Genomic DNA, 18122 nt, shown 5'->3' with positions numbered 1-18122 from the left:
GACAGGAGGTAAGACAGGCAGGCAGACAGGAAGAAAGACAGGCAGGCAGACAGACAGGAAGTGAGACAGACAGGCAGACAGGAAGTGAGACAGACAGGAAGTCAAACAGACAGGCAGACAGGAAGACAGACAGGAGTCAGACAGAAAGACAGGAAGTCAGACAAACAGGAAGTAAGACAGACAGGAAGACAGACAGGCAGGGAGTCAGACAGAAAGACAGGAAGTCAGACAAACAGGAAGTAAGACAGGAAGAAAGACAGACAGGAGATAAGACAGGCAGGCAGACAGGAAGAAAGACAGGCAGGCAGACAGACAGGAAGTGAGACAGACAGGCAGACAGGAAGTGAGACAGACAGGAAGTCAAACAGACAGGCAGACAGGAAGACAGACAGGGAGTCAGACAGAAAGACAGGAAGTCAGACAAACAGGAAGTAAGACAGACAGGAAGACAGACAGGCAGGGAGTCAGACAGAAAGACAGGAAGTCAGACAAACAGGAAGTAAGACAGGAAGAAAGACAGACAGGAGATAAGACAGGCAGGCAGACAGGAAGAAAGACAGGCAGGCAGACAGACAGGAAGTGAGACAGACAGGCAGACAGGAAGTGAGACAGACAGGAAGTCAAACAGACAGGCAGACAGGAAGACAGACAGGGAGTCAGACAGAAAGACAGGAAGTCAGACAAACAGGAAGTAAGACAGACAGGAAGACAGACAGGCAGGGAGTCAGACAGAAAGACAGGAAGTCAGACAGACAGGAAGACAGACAGACAGGGAGTCAGACAGAAAGACAGGAAGTCAGACAAACAGGAAGTAAGACAGACAGGAAGACAGACAGGCAGGGAGTCAGACAGATAGACAGGAAGTCAGACAGACAGGAAGTCAGTAATCCATACTACTGCAGCTCTTCTCTGTAATACTCACACATTCCTTCATGTGACTCCTGCTCAGAGCGTCCCAGATCTGTTCCTCGCTGTACTGGTTGAAGGGGTCCAGATTAGACCTGGAAAGGCCAAAAACTCATTAACATCACCAGTCCACAAATCAGAGGGGTCAGAATTAAATTTAGGACGATACTAAAGATTATAAAGATTATCTGCTCCTCCTCAGGTGTTCCTCCTACCTGACTGTCCCACTAAACAGCACTGGGTCCTGTGGGATGATTGAGAGCTTGCTCCGGAGGTCGGCCAGTCCGATGTCACTGATGTCAACACCGTCGATCAGGATGGAGCCGCCACAAGGCTCCATCAACCTGAACAGAACCATGCCCAGAGACGACTTTCCTAAACACGGACAGACCGAAATCAGACCTGCTCCTGGTGCAACAAGTCTCCAAAATAAGAACTGAATCAGACCTGGACCAGTCCTTAGTTAGTCTGCTGTAGTCTTCAAACTTTCCTCTGTGATAAAGCTTATAGTCAGGACTGGCTCAGACCTGGACCAGTTCCTCACTAAACTGTACCTCCTAGCTAAAATATATACAGTCCTTAATAAATTTATTAGACCACCTGTCATATTTGTCTCAGAGACCATCCAGCATCATGAAGTGCTTGAATGTGGACTCTTTCATTTTCAGTCAGCTCTCCACGTTTTACCATTTTGAACAGGAATGAGGGATTCACCCAAATTTGAGCCGGCTCACTGGGCTTCTCTGAAAAGTCAGAAATTAGTCAAGCATAACATTCAACCACTAAAACTCATTTTTCTGTTCAGGAATGCAAGTAAATAACTATAATTTGACATATTAATCAAGAAATATTAATGTGCTTTTCCATTTTTTCAGTTTTTTGTAAATCAGTACATTTGAAAATTCATAGATAACAATAATAATGATATTTTAGCATTAAAAATATCATTTGGGTTAAAGAGCTTCTACATATTGGTGTATTAACCACTGCAGAAACATAAAAAATGATTTTGGTAATTACCAATGCTGTTAATTTAGGGCAGCTGTGGCATAAACCTTACTTTGGTTAGGGTTAGGGTGGTCTAATAAATTTGTAAAGCTCTGTATTTTTTTTTTATTCTATTTTTTTTAAGAAAAGGAATTCAATGAAAGATAGCCCCATCTTGTCAGGACCCAGCATCTAGACTAACCTGATCCGGTCCTTCCCACTATGCCGACCTTCTCTTTAGGTCGGATTGTGCAGGAGATCCTGTTGAGGACCAGAGGGAGGTTCGCCTGGTACCTCATCTCCACCTCCCTGAGCACCAGCTCCCCCTGCTGGGGCCAGTCAACTGGAGGGGCCTGATCTTTGACCCGGGCTGGAGCCTCTTGGGACAGGGACTGAGACGGACACACATAGATGAAAGATTAGTAAGAAACAAATCCTGTTAAAAACACACTGTTCAGTTATCTTTGTTTGATGAGCCAGGCAGGTCTCTGAGGTCTAAACCAGTCCAGAGATTGGTTTCTTTGTGTGGATGTGCTGGAATCAGTTCAGAGGCTGGTTTTTCTACCTGACTTTACTGGACCCAGTTCAGAGACTGGTTGCTTTACCTGGATGTACTGGAACCAGTCCTGGTGGTTCCTTAAACTGGATGTATTGGGCCAAGTTCATAGGCTGATTCCTCTGCCGGAACCAATCCAAAGGCTGGTGTTGTCTACCTGGATATACTCGACCCAGTCCAGAGGCTTGTTTCCCTACCTTGATGTACTGGAACCAGTCCAGTGGCTGGTTTCTCTACACAGATGTACTGGAGCCAGTCTAGAGGATAGTTTCTCTACCTGGGTGTAATGGAACCAGTTCAGTGGCTGGTCTCTCTATCTAGATGTACTGGAGCCAGTCTAGAGGATGGTTTTTCTACCTGGATGTAGTGATGGATTCTCTCGACGGATGTGAAGCGAGCTTCAGTCTCAGATGCCAACCGCACAGTGAACTGGAACAACCCTGTTAACTGACAGAGGGACAGGGAGATTCAAGACCTCAGACCTAAATCCTGCCAGAGGAGGCCTGCAGCAAGATCCTTTCTAGGTTACCTGTACAGCGTAGGAGATGGCGAGGCCAGCATAGGCAGGGGGGATCTTCCCGTGCATCAGGACCATCATGAGGGCAGTGACACTGATCAGAGCCACACTGATGATGTCCAGACGTACAGCCAGCCACCGCATGGCACAGCTGAAAAGGTAGAAGGGAGCCTGGTTCTGGTCCAGCAGAACATGGTACCTAAAACAAAAACATAGTCAGAGGTGGGGTGGGGGGCAGGGGGGTCCAGATCAAATCCAATTCTCAGGGGTTTTAAAGAAACGTTTCAAGGCCTGACCTGGTAAGGAAGTCATGGCCCCGGCCGTAGGCCTGCAGGGTAGACAGGCCCTGGATGCTCGATGTGATGTGGGACATGAAGGGGGACATGGTCACGTTGTCCAGGCGCTTCAACTCCCGGATGAAGACCCTGGAGACCCCGTGCAGTACTGCAAACAGTAAAACAAGAGGACCCACAGCCACCAGGAACCACGGAAAAACCCAGCTGATGACTCCAAGGCAGAAAAAGACAAGGATCAGGTTCTGGATAAACATCTCGGCCTGGAACGGCAGCCGCGTGTCAACTGGAGAGAGCAGAAAAGTTTTCAGAGAGATTTCCACAAAGTTCCATGGACCAGATCCGGATCAGAGTCCTAGACATCCTTACCTTCGTCCATGTCTTTGGAGAACCGGTTTAGGATCCAGGCTGTGGGGGTCACATCGAAGAACTTCATAGGACAGCGGAGAATCTTATGGAAGAGCTGATCATGGAGTTTAGAGGAGGCACGCAGAGTTCCCTGGAAAACAACTGCCATTGGAGTGACCAGGGACCTGTCCTTGAACTCAACAGACATTACTAATCAATCTGTCCTTGAACTAAACAGACATTACTAATCAATCTGTCCTTGAAATCAACACAGTAGAAGCTTAAATTCAAATAGAGAAGCTTAAATTCAAACCTGTCAAAAATCAAACATTGCTTAAAGCAGCTAAAGAACAAGTTTACAGTGATAGCAATCTCTGAAACTTGGCTAAGCGATAAACAAGAAGCCTTGGTTGAAATAGATGGATATGAGATGTATTATATGAACAGAAAAGAGAAAAAGGGTGGAGGAGTTTCAGTATACATTGACAAAACTTACAGAAGTAAAACTATTAAGAACATGTCTGAAGCAATAAACAATGTAATGGAATGTGTTACTGTAGAAATAGAAACTGAGAAGTCAAAAAATATACTGATAAGCTGTGTATACAGAACACCAGGATCATGTGTAGAAGTATTTAAAGAGAAACTATTGAGTATATTTGAGAAAATAAACAAGAATAAATTGTTTTTTGCATGTGGGGATTTCAATATTGACTTGTTAAATCCACAAGAAAACAATAACATAAAGGAATTCATTAAATCTATGTACAGTGTGAGCCTCTTTCCATTAATAACACACCCAACCAAGATAACTACTCATAGTGCGACACTAATAGACAACATTTTCACTAATGGGATCGGTGTGAAGATAACTAGTGGAATAATAATAAATGACTCAAGTGATCATTTGCCAGTGTTTGCAACTATCCAGACCTCCTCAAGGACAAACAAAGAAAACAAAGAATATAAGATAATAAGACTAAGAACTGAATAGTCTATTGAATCTCTTAAATATGATCTCCTGAAACAAGACTGGAACAATGTCTATGTTGGCGACGTAGACGAAGCCTATGACACATTCATATCAATAACAACGGCTCTCTACGAAAAAAATTGTCCTCTGGTAAAGAAACTAGTGAAACACAAACTTGCAGAAAAGCCATGGTTAACCAAAGGTATATTAAATGCATACAAGAAGAAAAATTTATTGTATAAAGACTTTCTCAAGAAAAGAACAAAACACACTGTATATCAGTTAAAGGAGTTAATCTGTGGAACAACCGTAGCGAAGAAATGAAAACCTGCAGATCACTTCATAAGTTCAAACAAATTTATATCAATCTCATCCTGAATGGATACAAGAAAGAAATGGATACATAGATTTAGAATATAAAGCAATGTGCCTTTTTAGCGATGCACTTTATTTCCTTCTGTTTTGTTCTCCTACACATTGCTCCGACAGATTAAATTATTAAAAACACAACAATGGATCATAGTCCTCTTACCATGTCCTTTAATTTGTCCCTACCGAGAGTTCCCTACTCTTGGTGCTTTAACCCTTTATTGTTGGAGGACAATCATTTTCTTAAGTATATAGGGGAGGCCATAGATGATTTTCTTTTAGTTAATGATAATGGTGCTGTGTCTGACTCTATCTTGTGGGAAAGTTTTAAAGCTGTGTTAAGAGGCAAAATTATTTCATATGAAGCTGCTAAGAAGAGGGAAAAACAAAAGCGCCTCAAGGAAATGGAGTCACAGCTTGCTAAGGCTGAAAAGACATACCTCTATGTCAATGGAAGATCTATACAGTTTCATGAAGTTGAAAAATGAATACAACACAAATCCTGAGTGAGCAGGTTAACAAAAAAATACTTAAGCTTAGACAAAAGCAATTTGAACTAAATGAAAAACCAGATAAATTGCTGGTAAGGCAACTTAGGGGCGCACAGGCAAGCAGGGCAATTGTGAAAATTAAGACCACAAATGGAGAGCTGTTGACCAATCCCCATGAAATAAATAATTATTTCAGGAATCTAGACTCACAGCTATATTTGTCTAATTGCACCACATCAGATGATGAAATAGAAAAATTCCTGGACTCTGTTGATCTACCTAAAATCAGTGAATCAGCTAAAATTGACCTGGACTCAGAGTTCACTGTAAGAGAAATTAAAGAGGCGATTCAATCATTTCCGAGTGGAAAGGCTGCTGGCCCAGATGGGTTTGGGGCAGAGTTTTATAAGTCCTTTTGGGACCAGATTGCACCTTTACTGCTTAGATTGACAAATCACTCCATCGAGAGTAAACTATTCTCCCCGCCCTTCTATGAGGCCAGTATTTGTTTAACACTTAAAAAAGGGAGGGATGACTCTGACCCAATGGCATATAGACCTCTTAGCCTTTTAAATTATGACCAAAAAGTGGTAGCTTAGATGTTGGCCACCAGACTTGGTAGATACATTCCATCATTAATACATCCTGACCAAAATGGTTTTGTATCTGGCAGATTTTCTTTTTGTAACACACGTCGATTATTTAATATAATGTATGCCAAACATAAAGTTAACAGCACACCTGTAGTCATCTCATTGGACGCAGAACGTGCCTTTGATCAGATCGAATGGAGGTATATGCACGCTGCTTTAAAACGTTATGGATTTGGCCATCTTTTTCTATCAATAGTAAAGATGATGTATGCTTGCCCAAACGCAGCTATTCTTACTAATGGTAATAGGTCAGCACCCTTTAACCTGATGCGTGGGACAAGGCAGGGTTGCTGTGCCAGTCCCCTGTTGTTTAATCTTGCACTGGAGCCTTTGGCCATTAGCATAAGGCAGCATTCTGCTATTAAGGGAATCAAAGTGGGGAATATTGAATGTAAATTGTCTTTGTACGCAGATGATTTCTTAATCTTTATGACGGACCCCCAATCATCTCTTCCTCCTCTTCTTTCATTAATAAACTGCTTCGGTAGCCTCTCTGGATATTCTGTGAACTGGAGGAAGAGCGCATTTATTCCTCTAACAGAAAATTTGGATCCACATTTTATTAATTCCCTGCCTTTTGTAATTGCCAAGGACCGGTTCACCTATTTAGGCCTGTCTATTACTGTTAATCCAGAGCTCTTGTTTAACAACAACTTCTGTAGTCAGCTAGACAAACTTAAAAAAGACACTACTATTGGCCAGTTAATGCCAGGGCCTTAGTATACTGGCATGACCAGTACCCCCCAACAAGTGGCTTCAATGACAAGCCTACACCTAAGTGGCTACAACTGGAATCTCAAGCAGTGGAAAACAGTTCTCTTGCGGCTCTCATGTTTGCAACAAATGATTACCCAGTGAATAGTTTTAAAGAAAATTTTGTCCTGTATAACTCAATCAACGTCTTAAAACAGATGAAAAGGGTGATCCATGCACCTGAATTCTCTATAAATTCATCTATTTGCTTTAATCACAACTTTATCCCATCCAAGTGTGACCAAGCTTTTATTCACTGGGGCAAAAAAGGAATCAAAACAATTGCAGACTTGTATACGAATAATCATTTTGCATCCTTTGTGGAGCTTAAGGAAAACTATTCCCTCCCACAAGCCGATTTTTCCGATGTTTACAAGTTAGACATTTTGTTAAGAGCAGCTTTAATAATTTTGAGAGCTTACCTAATGAACATCCCTTTTATAAATTAATAAGGTTACCAGCTGATACAAAACATCTCGTGTCAAAATTTGTTTTATTGTTTTCTAAACATAACCCACTTTCAGATGAGAATATCAAAGCCGCCTGGGAGGCTGATCTTGGTGTTGAATTTTCTGAGGATGTTTGGAGGGAGGGGATGGAAAGAATCCATCAAGGCTCAATCAATGCAAGGCTGTAACTGATTCAGTTTAAAGTTATGCACAGAATACACTATTCAAAAGAAAAGCTGAGCAAAATGTATCCTAATATCTCTGACACTTGTGACAGATGTAATGTTGGGAAGGGTACACTAGGTCACACTTTCTGGTCATGCCCAGAGATTGTCCCCTTTTGGCAGGACATCTTTAGACGGTTTTGCAAAATTTATAATTTAAAAGTTCAACCAGATGCACTGATCGCCTTGTTTGGGTGCTCCAAAGCTCTTCTGAAACTCCCATATACTGTGCAACAGGCTTTTATGTTTGGCATGTTAGTAGCTAAGAGAATCATACTGAAGGAATGGAAAACTGTTAATGCTCCTTGTTTGTCTAGATGGATTAAAGAATTAGTTTCAGGTATACATTTGGAAAGGCTCCGTAGCCACAAACATGGGTCTAATGAAAAATTTGAGAGGGTCTGGGGCCCAGTTATTAGATCTCTTAATGTTTTCAATTCTTAACTGTAGTTCCTGCTGGGTGATATGAATTTTAGGATATCCTTTGCCATGTGCTTCGAGGAGGCTGAAGCTTTGCTGCATATTTTGCTGCCAAGTCTGACTTTTTGTTGTAGCTTTTGTTTTGATACTATGTTATTGTATTGTCATGTTTTTGTTTAGTACAGTTTTTGTTAGTCTCTTAATGTTTATTTGTCTTGTACTGAGTCTTGTTTGTGCAAAAACATAATAAAAAAAACACAACAATGAAGGGGTAGGACTAGATAAGTTTTATCAACTTCATCCTACACCCTTTCAAACAAGGTATGATTATTTATGTTGTTATAGAGTTGTCTCTTTAATTATTATTATTTTTTTTTTCCTGACTAAACACTTTGTACATTTTACTTATTTTTGTTCTTTCTTTTAACCCTTTAACCTTTCTTTTATCGATCTGTCCTTGAACTCAACAGACATTACCTATCAAACTCTAATCAATCCATCCTGGAATTCAGCAGTGAAATAACTAATCAATCTCTAATCAATCTGTCCTTGAACTCAGCAGACATTACTAATCAATCTGTCCTTGAACTCAGCCCAGGCAATATTAATCAATCTGTCCTTGAACTCAGCCCAGACAATATTAACCAATCTGTCCTTGAACTCAGCACAGACAATACTAATCAATCTGTAATCAAACTCAGCACAGAGGTTACTAATGGATCTTTGAACCTGGCCCACTCACCTTGACGAAGGCCACGCCCCTGACAACTTTGAGGAGCAGCATGGCGCCCATGGAGGAGGCGTAGACAGCAGCGTAGTACTGCATCAGGGGGTTGTCCTTCATGCTGGTGCTCACAGCTGAACTGTTGCCCAGGGTTACTGTGGCATTCTGGAAATACAGGAAATGTAGGAGGAGTCAAAAGGAGGAAATAAGGAGGTCAAATGATGCTTTAGGTGTGTGCATCTCCTTAGCTGTGTTTATGGAGGTGAGTCAACAGGAAGTTCATTTATTAATGTAAGAATCTCTGCAATATCTAAGTAGGCGTTAAAACTCCTCTCCTATTTTGACATCGGTCTGCAATGTGACTTCAGTGCGTTCAGATTTTAAACTTTTTTGGTGGAGAGACAGTAACACACTGTGCTAGCTTAGCCAACGGACTGCTAACTAGCATCAGGTAATTTCCCTCATTTCAGTTACACTACGTGTCAATACATTTTGATCATTTTGATTAGATGCGATGCGATCTGATACAATTTTAAACTTTTTGTTTTAATGTGATGTGTTTTGATGCAAAAGTGATGGGATGCGATGCAATGCAGTAAGAGCTGATTCCATACGATGCGATCCAATATGATTTGATCCAATATGATACAATACAGTATGACGTAATGCAATACTACTGACAGAGCATGACAGGATATGATTCAACAGCACAATTTGGTACTGTACTGTATGACGCAATCATAGTATGTTAGAGTACAATATGATATGGTAAGATTTGAAACATTCTGATTTGATTCAATTTGATGTGATCAGAAAGAATATGATACAAATTCAATACAATATGATCTGATATGGTACAATTTAATGTAAAGGGATGGGATGTAATATGTTTTGATACCATTTGATGTGATGCATTGCAATATTGTTTTATTATTGTGTCACATACATACAATCACAAGCCCAGCCCTCATGGGCCTACATGACAAAGAATTTAAAGCAGTTATTCATTCATTGTCTTGTGTTGCCTGCCCCTGATAAGTGGAAGAAATTGAATATATACAAAACAAGCAAAACTGGCACAATGATCCTGTCTCTCATGTCTACAGGCTGTTTTCGCCCCATCCTTAAAGACTAGTTTATACTATTATGTTGAATATTTGCAGCATTTACACCCTGCCGGCTCACGCCTCTGTTAGAGCCTCACCCCACTGCCCTGGTTGATCCAGTAGCTGAGCCACCATTGGCAAAATGCAGAGCTTCCCACGTTGAGAATAAACAGAGCCAGGATCAGCAGGCAGGAGGTGGAACCACCGCATGACGACATGTAGAGCTGGAACACAGGCCACGCCACGCCCCCGCACTGCTGCTCCTCCCCTTTAAAGCCACGTGACGAAAAACACTGATTACTGATATTTACAGCTGGTATGGACTGACATTTACAGCTGATATAGACTGATATTTACAGCTGATATAGGCTGATATTAACAGCCAATATACTGATGTTTACTGCTGATATACTAATATTTACAGCAGAAATAGGCTGATATTTACAGCTGATATAGGCTGATATTAACAGCTGATATACTGATATTTACAGCTGATATAGGCTGATATTTACTGCTGATATACTGATATTTACAGCTGATATACTGATATTTACAGCTGATATACTGATATTTACAGCTGATATAGGCTGATATTTACAGCTGATATAAACTGATATTTACAGCTGATATAAGCTGATATTTACAGCTGATATACTGATATTTACAGCTGATATAGGCTGATATTTACAGCTGATATAAACTGATATTTACAGCTGATATAAGCTGATATTTACAGCTGATATACTGATATTTACAGCTGATATAGGCTGATATTAACAGCCAATATACTCATGTTTACTGCTGATATACTAATATTTACAGCAGAAATAGGCTGATATTTACAGCTGATATAGGCTGATATTAACAGCTGATATACTGATATTTACTGCTGATATAGGCTGATATTTACTGCTGATATACTGATATTTACAGCTGATATACTGATATTTACAGCTGATATAGGCTGATATTTACAGCTGATATAAGCTGATATTTACAGCTGATATACTGATATTTACAGCTGATATAGGCTGATATTTACAGCTGATATAAACTGATATTTACAGCTGATATAGGCTGATATTTACAGCTGATATAAACTGATATTTACAGCTGATATACTAATATTTACAGCAGATATAGACTGATATTTACAGCTGATATGGGCTGATATTAACAGCTGATATACTGATATTTACAACTGATATACTGATATTTACAGCTGATATACTGAGATTTACTGCTGATATAGACTGATAGTTACAGCTGATATAGGCTAATATTTACAGCTGATATACTGATATTTACAGCGGATATAGGCTAATATTTACAGCTGATATACTGATATTTACAGCGGATATAGGCTAATATTTACAGCTGATATACTGATATTTACAGCTGATACAGACTGATATTTACAGCTGATAAAGACTGATATTTACAGCTGATATAGGCTGATATTAAACGCTGATATAGGCTGATGTTTACAGCTGATATACTGATATTTACAGCTGATATACTGATATTTACAGCTGATATACTAATATTTACAGCTGATATACTGATATTTACAGCTGATATAGGCTGATATTAACAGCTGATATAGACTGATATTTACAGCTAATACAGACTGATATTTACAGCTGATGAACTAATATTTACAGCTGATATAGGCTGATATTTACAGCTGATATAGGCTGATATCAACAGCTGATATAGGCTGATATTTACAGCTGATATAGGCTGATATCAACAGCTGATATAGGCTGATATTTACAGCTGATATAAACTGATATTTACAGCTGAAATAGACTGATATTTACAGCCGATATACTGATATTTACAGCTGATATAAACTGATATTTACAGCTGATATACTAATATTTACAGCTGATATACTGATATTTTCAACTGATATACTGATATTTACAGCAGAAATAGGCTGATATTTACAGCTGATATAGGCTGATATTAACAGCTGATATACTGATATTTACAGCTGATATAGGCTGATATTTACTGCTGATATACTGATATTTACAGCTGATATACTGATATTTACAGCTGATATACTGATATTTACAGCTGATATAGGCTGATATTTACAGCTGATATAAACTGATATTTACAGCTGATATAAGCTGATATTTACAGCTGATATACTGATATTTACAGCTGATATAGGCTGATATTTACAGCTGATATAAACTGATATTTACAGCTGATATAAGCTGATATTTACAGCTGATATACTGATATTTACAGCTGATATAGGCTGATATTTACAGCTGATATAGACTGATATTTACAGCTGATATAGGCTGATATTAACAGCCAATATACTCATGTTTACTGCTGATATACTAATATTTACAGCAGAAATAGGCTGATATTTACAGCTGATATAGGCTGATATTAACAGCTGATATACTGATATTTACTGCTGATATAGGCTGATATTTACTGCTGATATACTGATATTTACAGCTGATATACTGATATTTACAGCTGATATAGGCTGATATTTACAGCTGATATAAGCTGATATTTACAGCTGATATACTGATATTTACAGCTGATATAGGCTGATATTTACAGCTGATATAAACTGATATTTACAGCTGATATAGGCTGATATTTACAGCTGATATAAACTGATATTTACAGCTGATATACTAATATTTACAGCAGATATAGACTGATATTTACAGCTGATATGGGCTGATATTAACAGCTGATATACTGATATTTACAACTGATATACTGATATTTACAGCTGATATACTGAGATTTACTGCTGATATAGACTGATAGTTACAGCTGATATAGGCTAATATTTACAGCTGATATACTGATATTTACAGCGGATATAGGCTAATATTTACAGCTGATATACTGATATTTACAGCGGATATAGGCTAATATTTACAGCTGATATACTGATATTTACAGCTGATACAGACTGATATTTACAGCTGATAAAGACTGATATTTACAGCTGATATAGGCTGATATTAAACGCTGATATAGGCTGATGTTTACAGCTGATATACTGATATTTACAGCTGATATACTGATATTTACAGCTGATATACTAAAATTTACAGCTGATATACTGATATTTACAGCTGATATAGGCTGATATTAACAGCTGATATAGACTGATATTTACAGCTAATACAGACTAATATTTACAGCTGATATAGGCTGATATTTACAGCTGATATAGGCTGATATCAACAGCTGATATAGGCTGATATTTACAGCTGATATAGGCTGATATCAACAGCTGATATAGGCTGATATTTGCAGCTGATATAAACTGATATTTACAGCTGATATAGACTGATATTAACAGCTGATATACTGATATTTACAGCTGATATAAACTGATATTTACAGCTGATATAGGCTGATATCAACAGCTGATATAGGCTGATATTTACAGCTGATATAAACTGATATTTACAGCTGAAATAGACTGATATTTACAGCCGATATACTGATATTTACAGCTGATATAAACTGATATTTACAGCTGATATACTAATATTTACAGCTGATATACTGATATTTTCAACTGATATACTGATATTTACAGCTGATATACTGATATTTACAGCTGATTTAGGCTGATATTAACAGCTGGTATAGACTGATGTTTACAGCTGGTATACTGATCTTTACAACCAATATACTGATATTTACAGTGGATACAGGCTCATATTTACAGGTGATGTAGGCTAATATTTACAGCTTATATAGACTGATATTTACAGCTGAAAAACTGATATTTACAGCTGATATACTGATATTTACAGTTGATATAGACTGATATTTACAGCTGATCTAGGCTGATATTTACAGCTGATCTAGGCTGATATTTACAGCTGATATACTGATATTTACAGCTGATATACACTGATATTTATAGCGGATGTAGGCTGATATTTACAGCTGATATAGGCTAATATTCACAGCTGATATAGGCTGATATCTACAGCTGATATAGACTGATATTTACAGCTGATATAGACTGATATTTACAGCTGATGTACTGATATTTACAGCTGAGATACTGATATTTACAGCTGATATACTGATATTTACAGCTGATACAGACTGATATTTACAGCTGATATAGGCTGATATTTTCAGCTGATATAGGCTGATATTTACAGCTGATTTAGGCTGATATTTAAAGCTGATATAGACTGATATTTACAGATGGTATAGACTGATATTAACAGCTGATATAGGCTGATATTTACGGCTGGTATACCTATATTTACAGCTGATACAGATTGATATTTACAGCTGATATACTGATATTTACAACTAATATACTAATATTTACAGTGGATACAGGCTCATATTTACAGGTGATATAGGCTGATATTTACAGCTGATATAGACTGATATTTACAGCTTATATAGGCTGATATTTACAGCTGAAAAAACATCATCCAACCCCTTATAGAAAATACCACAGTGGATCCCTGTAGAGTGTGTGTTGTTTGTTACCGTTCTCCTTGGTAACCGGTGTGTTCTTCTTCTTCAGTGGTCCTGGTCTGCTGTCTGCTGGTTTCCTCTGAGATGAACCAGACTTCCTACTGGGAGTCTGAGAACAACAGGCAGGTTAGGACTGAGTGATATCAACCAAACTCCAAATGTGGCTAACAATACAATAGTTATGAAAGTGTTTGAACAGTGATAGGTGGTCTTATCTGTGTTTTTTATTATAGAAACAATACATGGTTTTCACAATGCCAGGATGTTGAACTCTAATCAAACCTGTTTGGAACCTCAGCAACATCATAGAAGTCCTGGACAGATAGCAGGTAGACAAACTCCTTTAAACTGTCAAAACTGTCCAAAAAAACTTTGCTCTACTCTTAAACCTGCTGTGTTTCTGTAATGAGTGGTGGTTTTAAAGAGGAATGAATAAACTATGAATAATCTATCTTAATAACCGAGCGGGCTGCCCCACCCCAGAATAACAGGGAGTACAGACAGTACCTCTATATAAGGCGTGTCTCCCAGCTGGAAGTGGTTAAACATGGTGGCGTAGTCCATATTCAGTTTCATCAGGTCGTCATGGTTACCCTGCTCCACTATACTCCCCTCCCTCATCAGGATGACATCATCACAGTCCACCAGGTACTGCACACAAACACAGTTATGGGAGTGGCAGCGGCGTTCCCAGGTGTGAAAGCATACCTGAAGAAGGAGGCTCACCTGCAGCTGGTGGGTGACGAAGATCACCGTCTTGTGGTGAAGCTGCTTCCTGATGGCGTTGTGGAAGATGTGATTGGCCACGTGGGCGTCGAGGGCACTGAGAGGGTCATCCAGGATGTAAATGTCCCGGTTGCTGTAGAGGGCACGGGCCAAGCTGATTCGCTGTCGCTGTCCGCCACTTAGGTTGGCGCCACGCTCACCGATCTGGAGGAGCAAAAACATGAACGCCTTTAGATTGCTGAAACTGTGAACAGGCGTGTCAGCGACCACTGGACTGGGCTAACAAAGGGTTGATAAAGGGTCATCAAACCCAGTCCAGTCCAGGTTTACTGACCATGGTAACACCATGGTCAGTAAACCAGTTTCTGGTAGTTCTGGTTTCACTGTGGGACGGTGGAAAGGAGATCAGGATCTCCATAAAGCTTCTCAGCAGGTTCTCTCTCTATAGCCTCTGTGGACAGCCTGACCTTTCAGCAGGGAACTTCTGGGGGGAGGGGGGGTCGTGATTGTCCTTTGGTCTATAGTCCAGTCAGTAGTCTTCCCTATGGTAGTGGTTGTGTGAATTGCACCAGAGTGAGAGAAATAATTGAGAAAAAACTAAACCTTTCCACAATATTCTAATATTCTAATAGTCTGAGATAGTAGATTTTAGAATTTTGTGAGCTATGAGCAGAAATCATCAAGATTAAAACAATAAACGTCCAAAAAATATATTTCACTTTGTATGAGATGAATCTAGAATATTAGAAGTTTAACTTTTTCAATGAAATCACAGCAAAAACAAAAAACAAAAAACAAAAAACTATCTTATGTCATTCTATGTTTTTAGATGCACCTATATACCAGTAACGGGCAACTTGTAGCCAGGGGGCCACATGTGGCCCTCCTACTGACTCGATGTAGTCCACAAGCCAGTATCAAATAAGAAATTGTAAACATGAAGATAACATCCTAATATCTGCCATGAAAAATAAAAACTAGAAACAATGGTTCTTTGTATTGAATTGAATTTGTAAGCAGTTCAAGGTAGGTGTACTTGTTGCTGTAAAGATCTTTTGTGTGTTAAAGTGAGATATGTGTGTAAACATTTCTAAAACAACCAGCATTTTGTCAAATGCATGGGAAGCAGTTTAATTTGGCAAATGTTCAGTGATTAGCTGATTTAATCAGGTATGAGTTAAAAATATACATGTTTGTGAAGAAACCAATAGATTTGGTCCATATGTAAAATTAGAGGATCCTAACACTTGTAAGAACGTGGCCCTCTGGTACTTTAAGGAACCAGAGTTCCCTATCTCTGGTCTACAATAACAGACAAACAGGAAGTGATGTCACCTCTGTCAGGTCAGCGTCGGGCAGCAGGTTGAGGTCTGGTCGGAGACAGCAGGCACTCAGGACAGCCTGATACCTGCAGATACAAACATGAGAACCATAAGAATGACCTTCTAATTGGACACGCACCAGCTTTCAAAGGCAAGGATGGAATGTTTTCATGAGCTTTTAGGGATGACATCATCTTCAAAAGCAAGGATGGAATGTTTTCATGAGCCTTAAAGAATGACATCATCTTTCAAAGGCAAGGATGAAATATTTTCATGAGCTTTAAAGAATGACATCATCTTTCTAAAGCAAAGATGGAATGTTTTCATGAGCCTTAAAGAATGACATCATCTTTCAAAGTCAAGGATAGAATGTTTTCATGAGCTTTAAAGAATGACATCATCTTTCTAAAGCAAAGATGGAACATATTAAAGTATGGATTGTATCTGAGTCTGGCCGACTTTAATGCCACCCAGCTGGTGTACTGGTCTGGTGGGGTCCCCCTGTTCCCGCCTCATCACCTCTCCTCGTTGTACTCGTGTCCAAACAGGATGTTGTCTCTCAGCGATGCGTTCAGGATCCAGGCCTGCTGAGCCACGTAGGCGAGCCGTCCTCTGACCGCCACCCGTCCCTCCAGCACCGTCATCTGAGCACAGACATATCAATAATCAATCAAATATCAATGATACAGATTATGATCAATAATCATGAAGCAGTCGGTAAAAGACACTAGTTCTCTCTGTTCATCCTAATGGTGGCGTCATCTTGACTACACTCTGAGTTCATGGTGTGAGATTTAGTGAGTGACATGTTTACTGGATGGGTCAGATTCATATAAATAAATATAAATAAACACATTTAAAGAGATATAAATAAAATATAAAACAGGAGCAGGCTGATGGTACTAAACCAACCCAAAGCACAGCAGGTCTCAGACTCTCCAACAGCAGAGCTCAAAGGAACATTCAACTATTAATCAGTAATAAATAATCAACTAGAATGGCTGTCTGAGGTGGCAGACCCACGCCTAAGCAGCGCCACCGAGGAACTTACCCTCCCATTGATTACTATGGTGTTCAAAATTTTGAAGTCAGAGAAAAACCAAACGGGTGCGTGGATCATCACCAAAATCTAATCGATTCTTCCCTGTCACCATCCCAATATTCAGTGAAAGTTTGATGAAGATCCGACTTTCCATTCTGGAGTTATCTTGTACACATACAAACAAACAAATGAACAAACGAACAAAAAAAGATACGGAATCCTTTACATAACCCCCTGCCGATTTCATTGGTGTGGGTAACTAGAATGGCCGTCTGAGGTGGCAGACCCATCCCTAGGCAATGCCACCGAGGAACTTATGCTCCCATTGATTACTATGGTGTTCAAAATTTCGAAGTCCGAGAAAAACCGAACGGGTGCACAGACCATCACCAAAATCTAATCGATTCTTCCCTGTCACTATCCCAATATTCCCTAAAAGTTTGGTGAAGATCCGACTTTCCATTCTCGAGTTATCCTGTACACATACAAACAAATAAACAAACAAATGAACAAAGAAACAAACAGATATGGAACCCTTTACATAACCCCCTGCCGATTTCATTGGTGTGGGTAATAACACTGAGGATACTAATCATCCTGAACTTCTGAATGATGTAACATCACTGCTACAGGTAGACTCACCTGTCCTAAGATGGCCAACATCAGAGATGTTTTTCCACTGCCAACACTTCCACACACGCCCAACAGCGTCCCCTGAGCACAGATAGGTCAAGTTAACACAGCAGGTCAA

General features: G+C 39.4%; 1 protein-coding gene across 1 annotated transcript in view; it reads right to left on the bottom strand.

The window, feature by feature from the left end:
• The window catches only part of abcc5 (ATP-binding cassette, sub-family C (CFTR/MRP), member 5), a 38650-nt gene that overhangs the window by 7639 nt on the left and 12889 nt on the right, over positions 1 to 18122 (bottom strand). Inside the window, exons 13-27 of the mRNA XM_041805138.1 lie at positions 18014 to 18085; positions 16849 to 16973; positions 16343 to 16415; positions 15008 to 15211; positions 14789 to 14932; positions 14294 to 14390; positions 9868 to 10037; positions 8682 to 8828; positions 3629 to 3758; positions 3263 to 3545; positions 2979 to 3165; positions 2807 to 2896; positions 2096 to 2285; positions 1122 to 1281; positions 923 to 1001 (exon numbers count right to left, since the gene is read on the bottom strand). Coding sequence (XP_041661072.1) covers positions 923 to 1001; positions 1122 to 1281; positions 2096 to 2285; positions 2807 to 2896; positions 2979 to 3165; positions 3263 to 3545; positions 3629 to 3758; positions 8682 to 8828; positions 9868 to 10037; positions 14294 to 14390; positions 14789 to 14932; positions 15008 to 15211; positions 16343 to 16415; positions 16849 to 16973; positions 18014 to 18085 — 2151 coding nt within the window. The remainder of the gene's footprint in view (positions 1 to 922; positions 1002 to 1121; positions 1282 to 2095; positions 2286 to 2806; positions 2897 to 2978; positions 3166 to 3262; positions 3546 to 3628; positions 3759 to 8681; positions 8829 to 9867; positions 10038 to 14293; positions 14391 to 14788; positions 14933 to 15007; positions 15212 to 16342; positions 16416 to 16848; positions 16974 to 18013; positions 18086 to 18122) is intronic.

Source organism: Cheilinus undulatus, linkage group 2 (assembly GCF_018320785.1).
Source record: "Cheilinus undulatus linkage group 2, ASM1832078v1, whole genome shotgun sequence".
NCBI lineage: Eukaryota > Metazoa > Chordata > Actinopteri > Labriformes > Labridae > Cheilinus > Cheilinus undulatus.
Note: the sequence above shows the minus strand (reverse complement) of the source record. Positions and strands in the feature narration are given on the sequence as shown.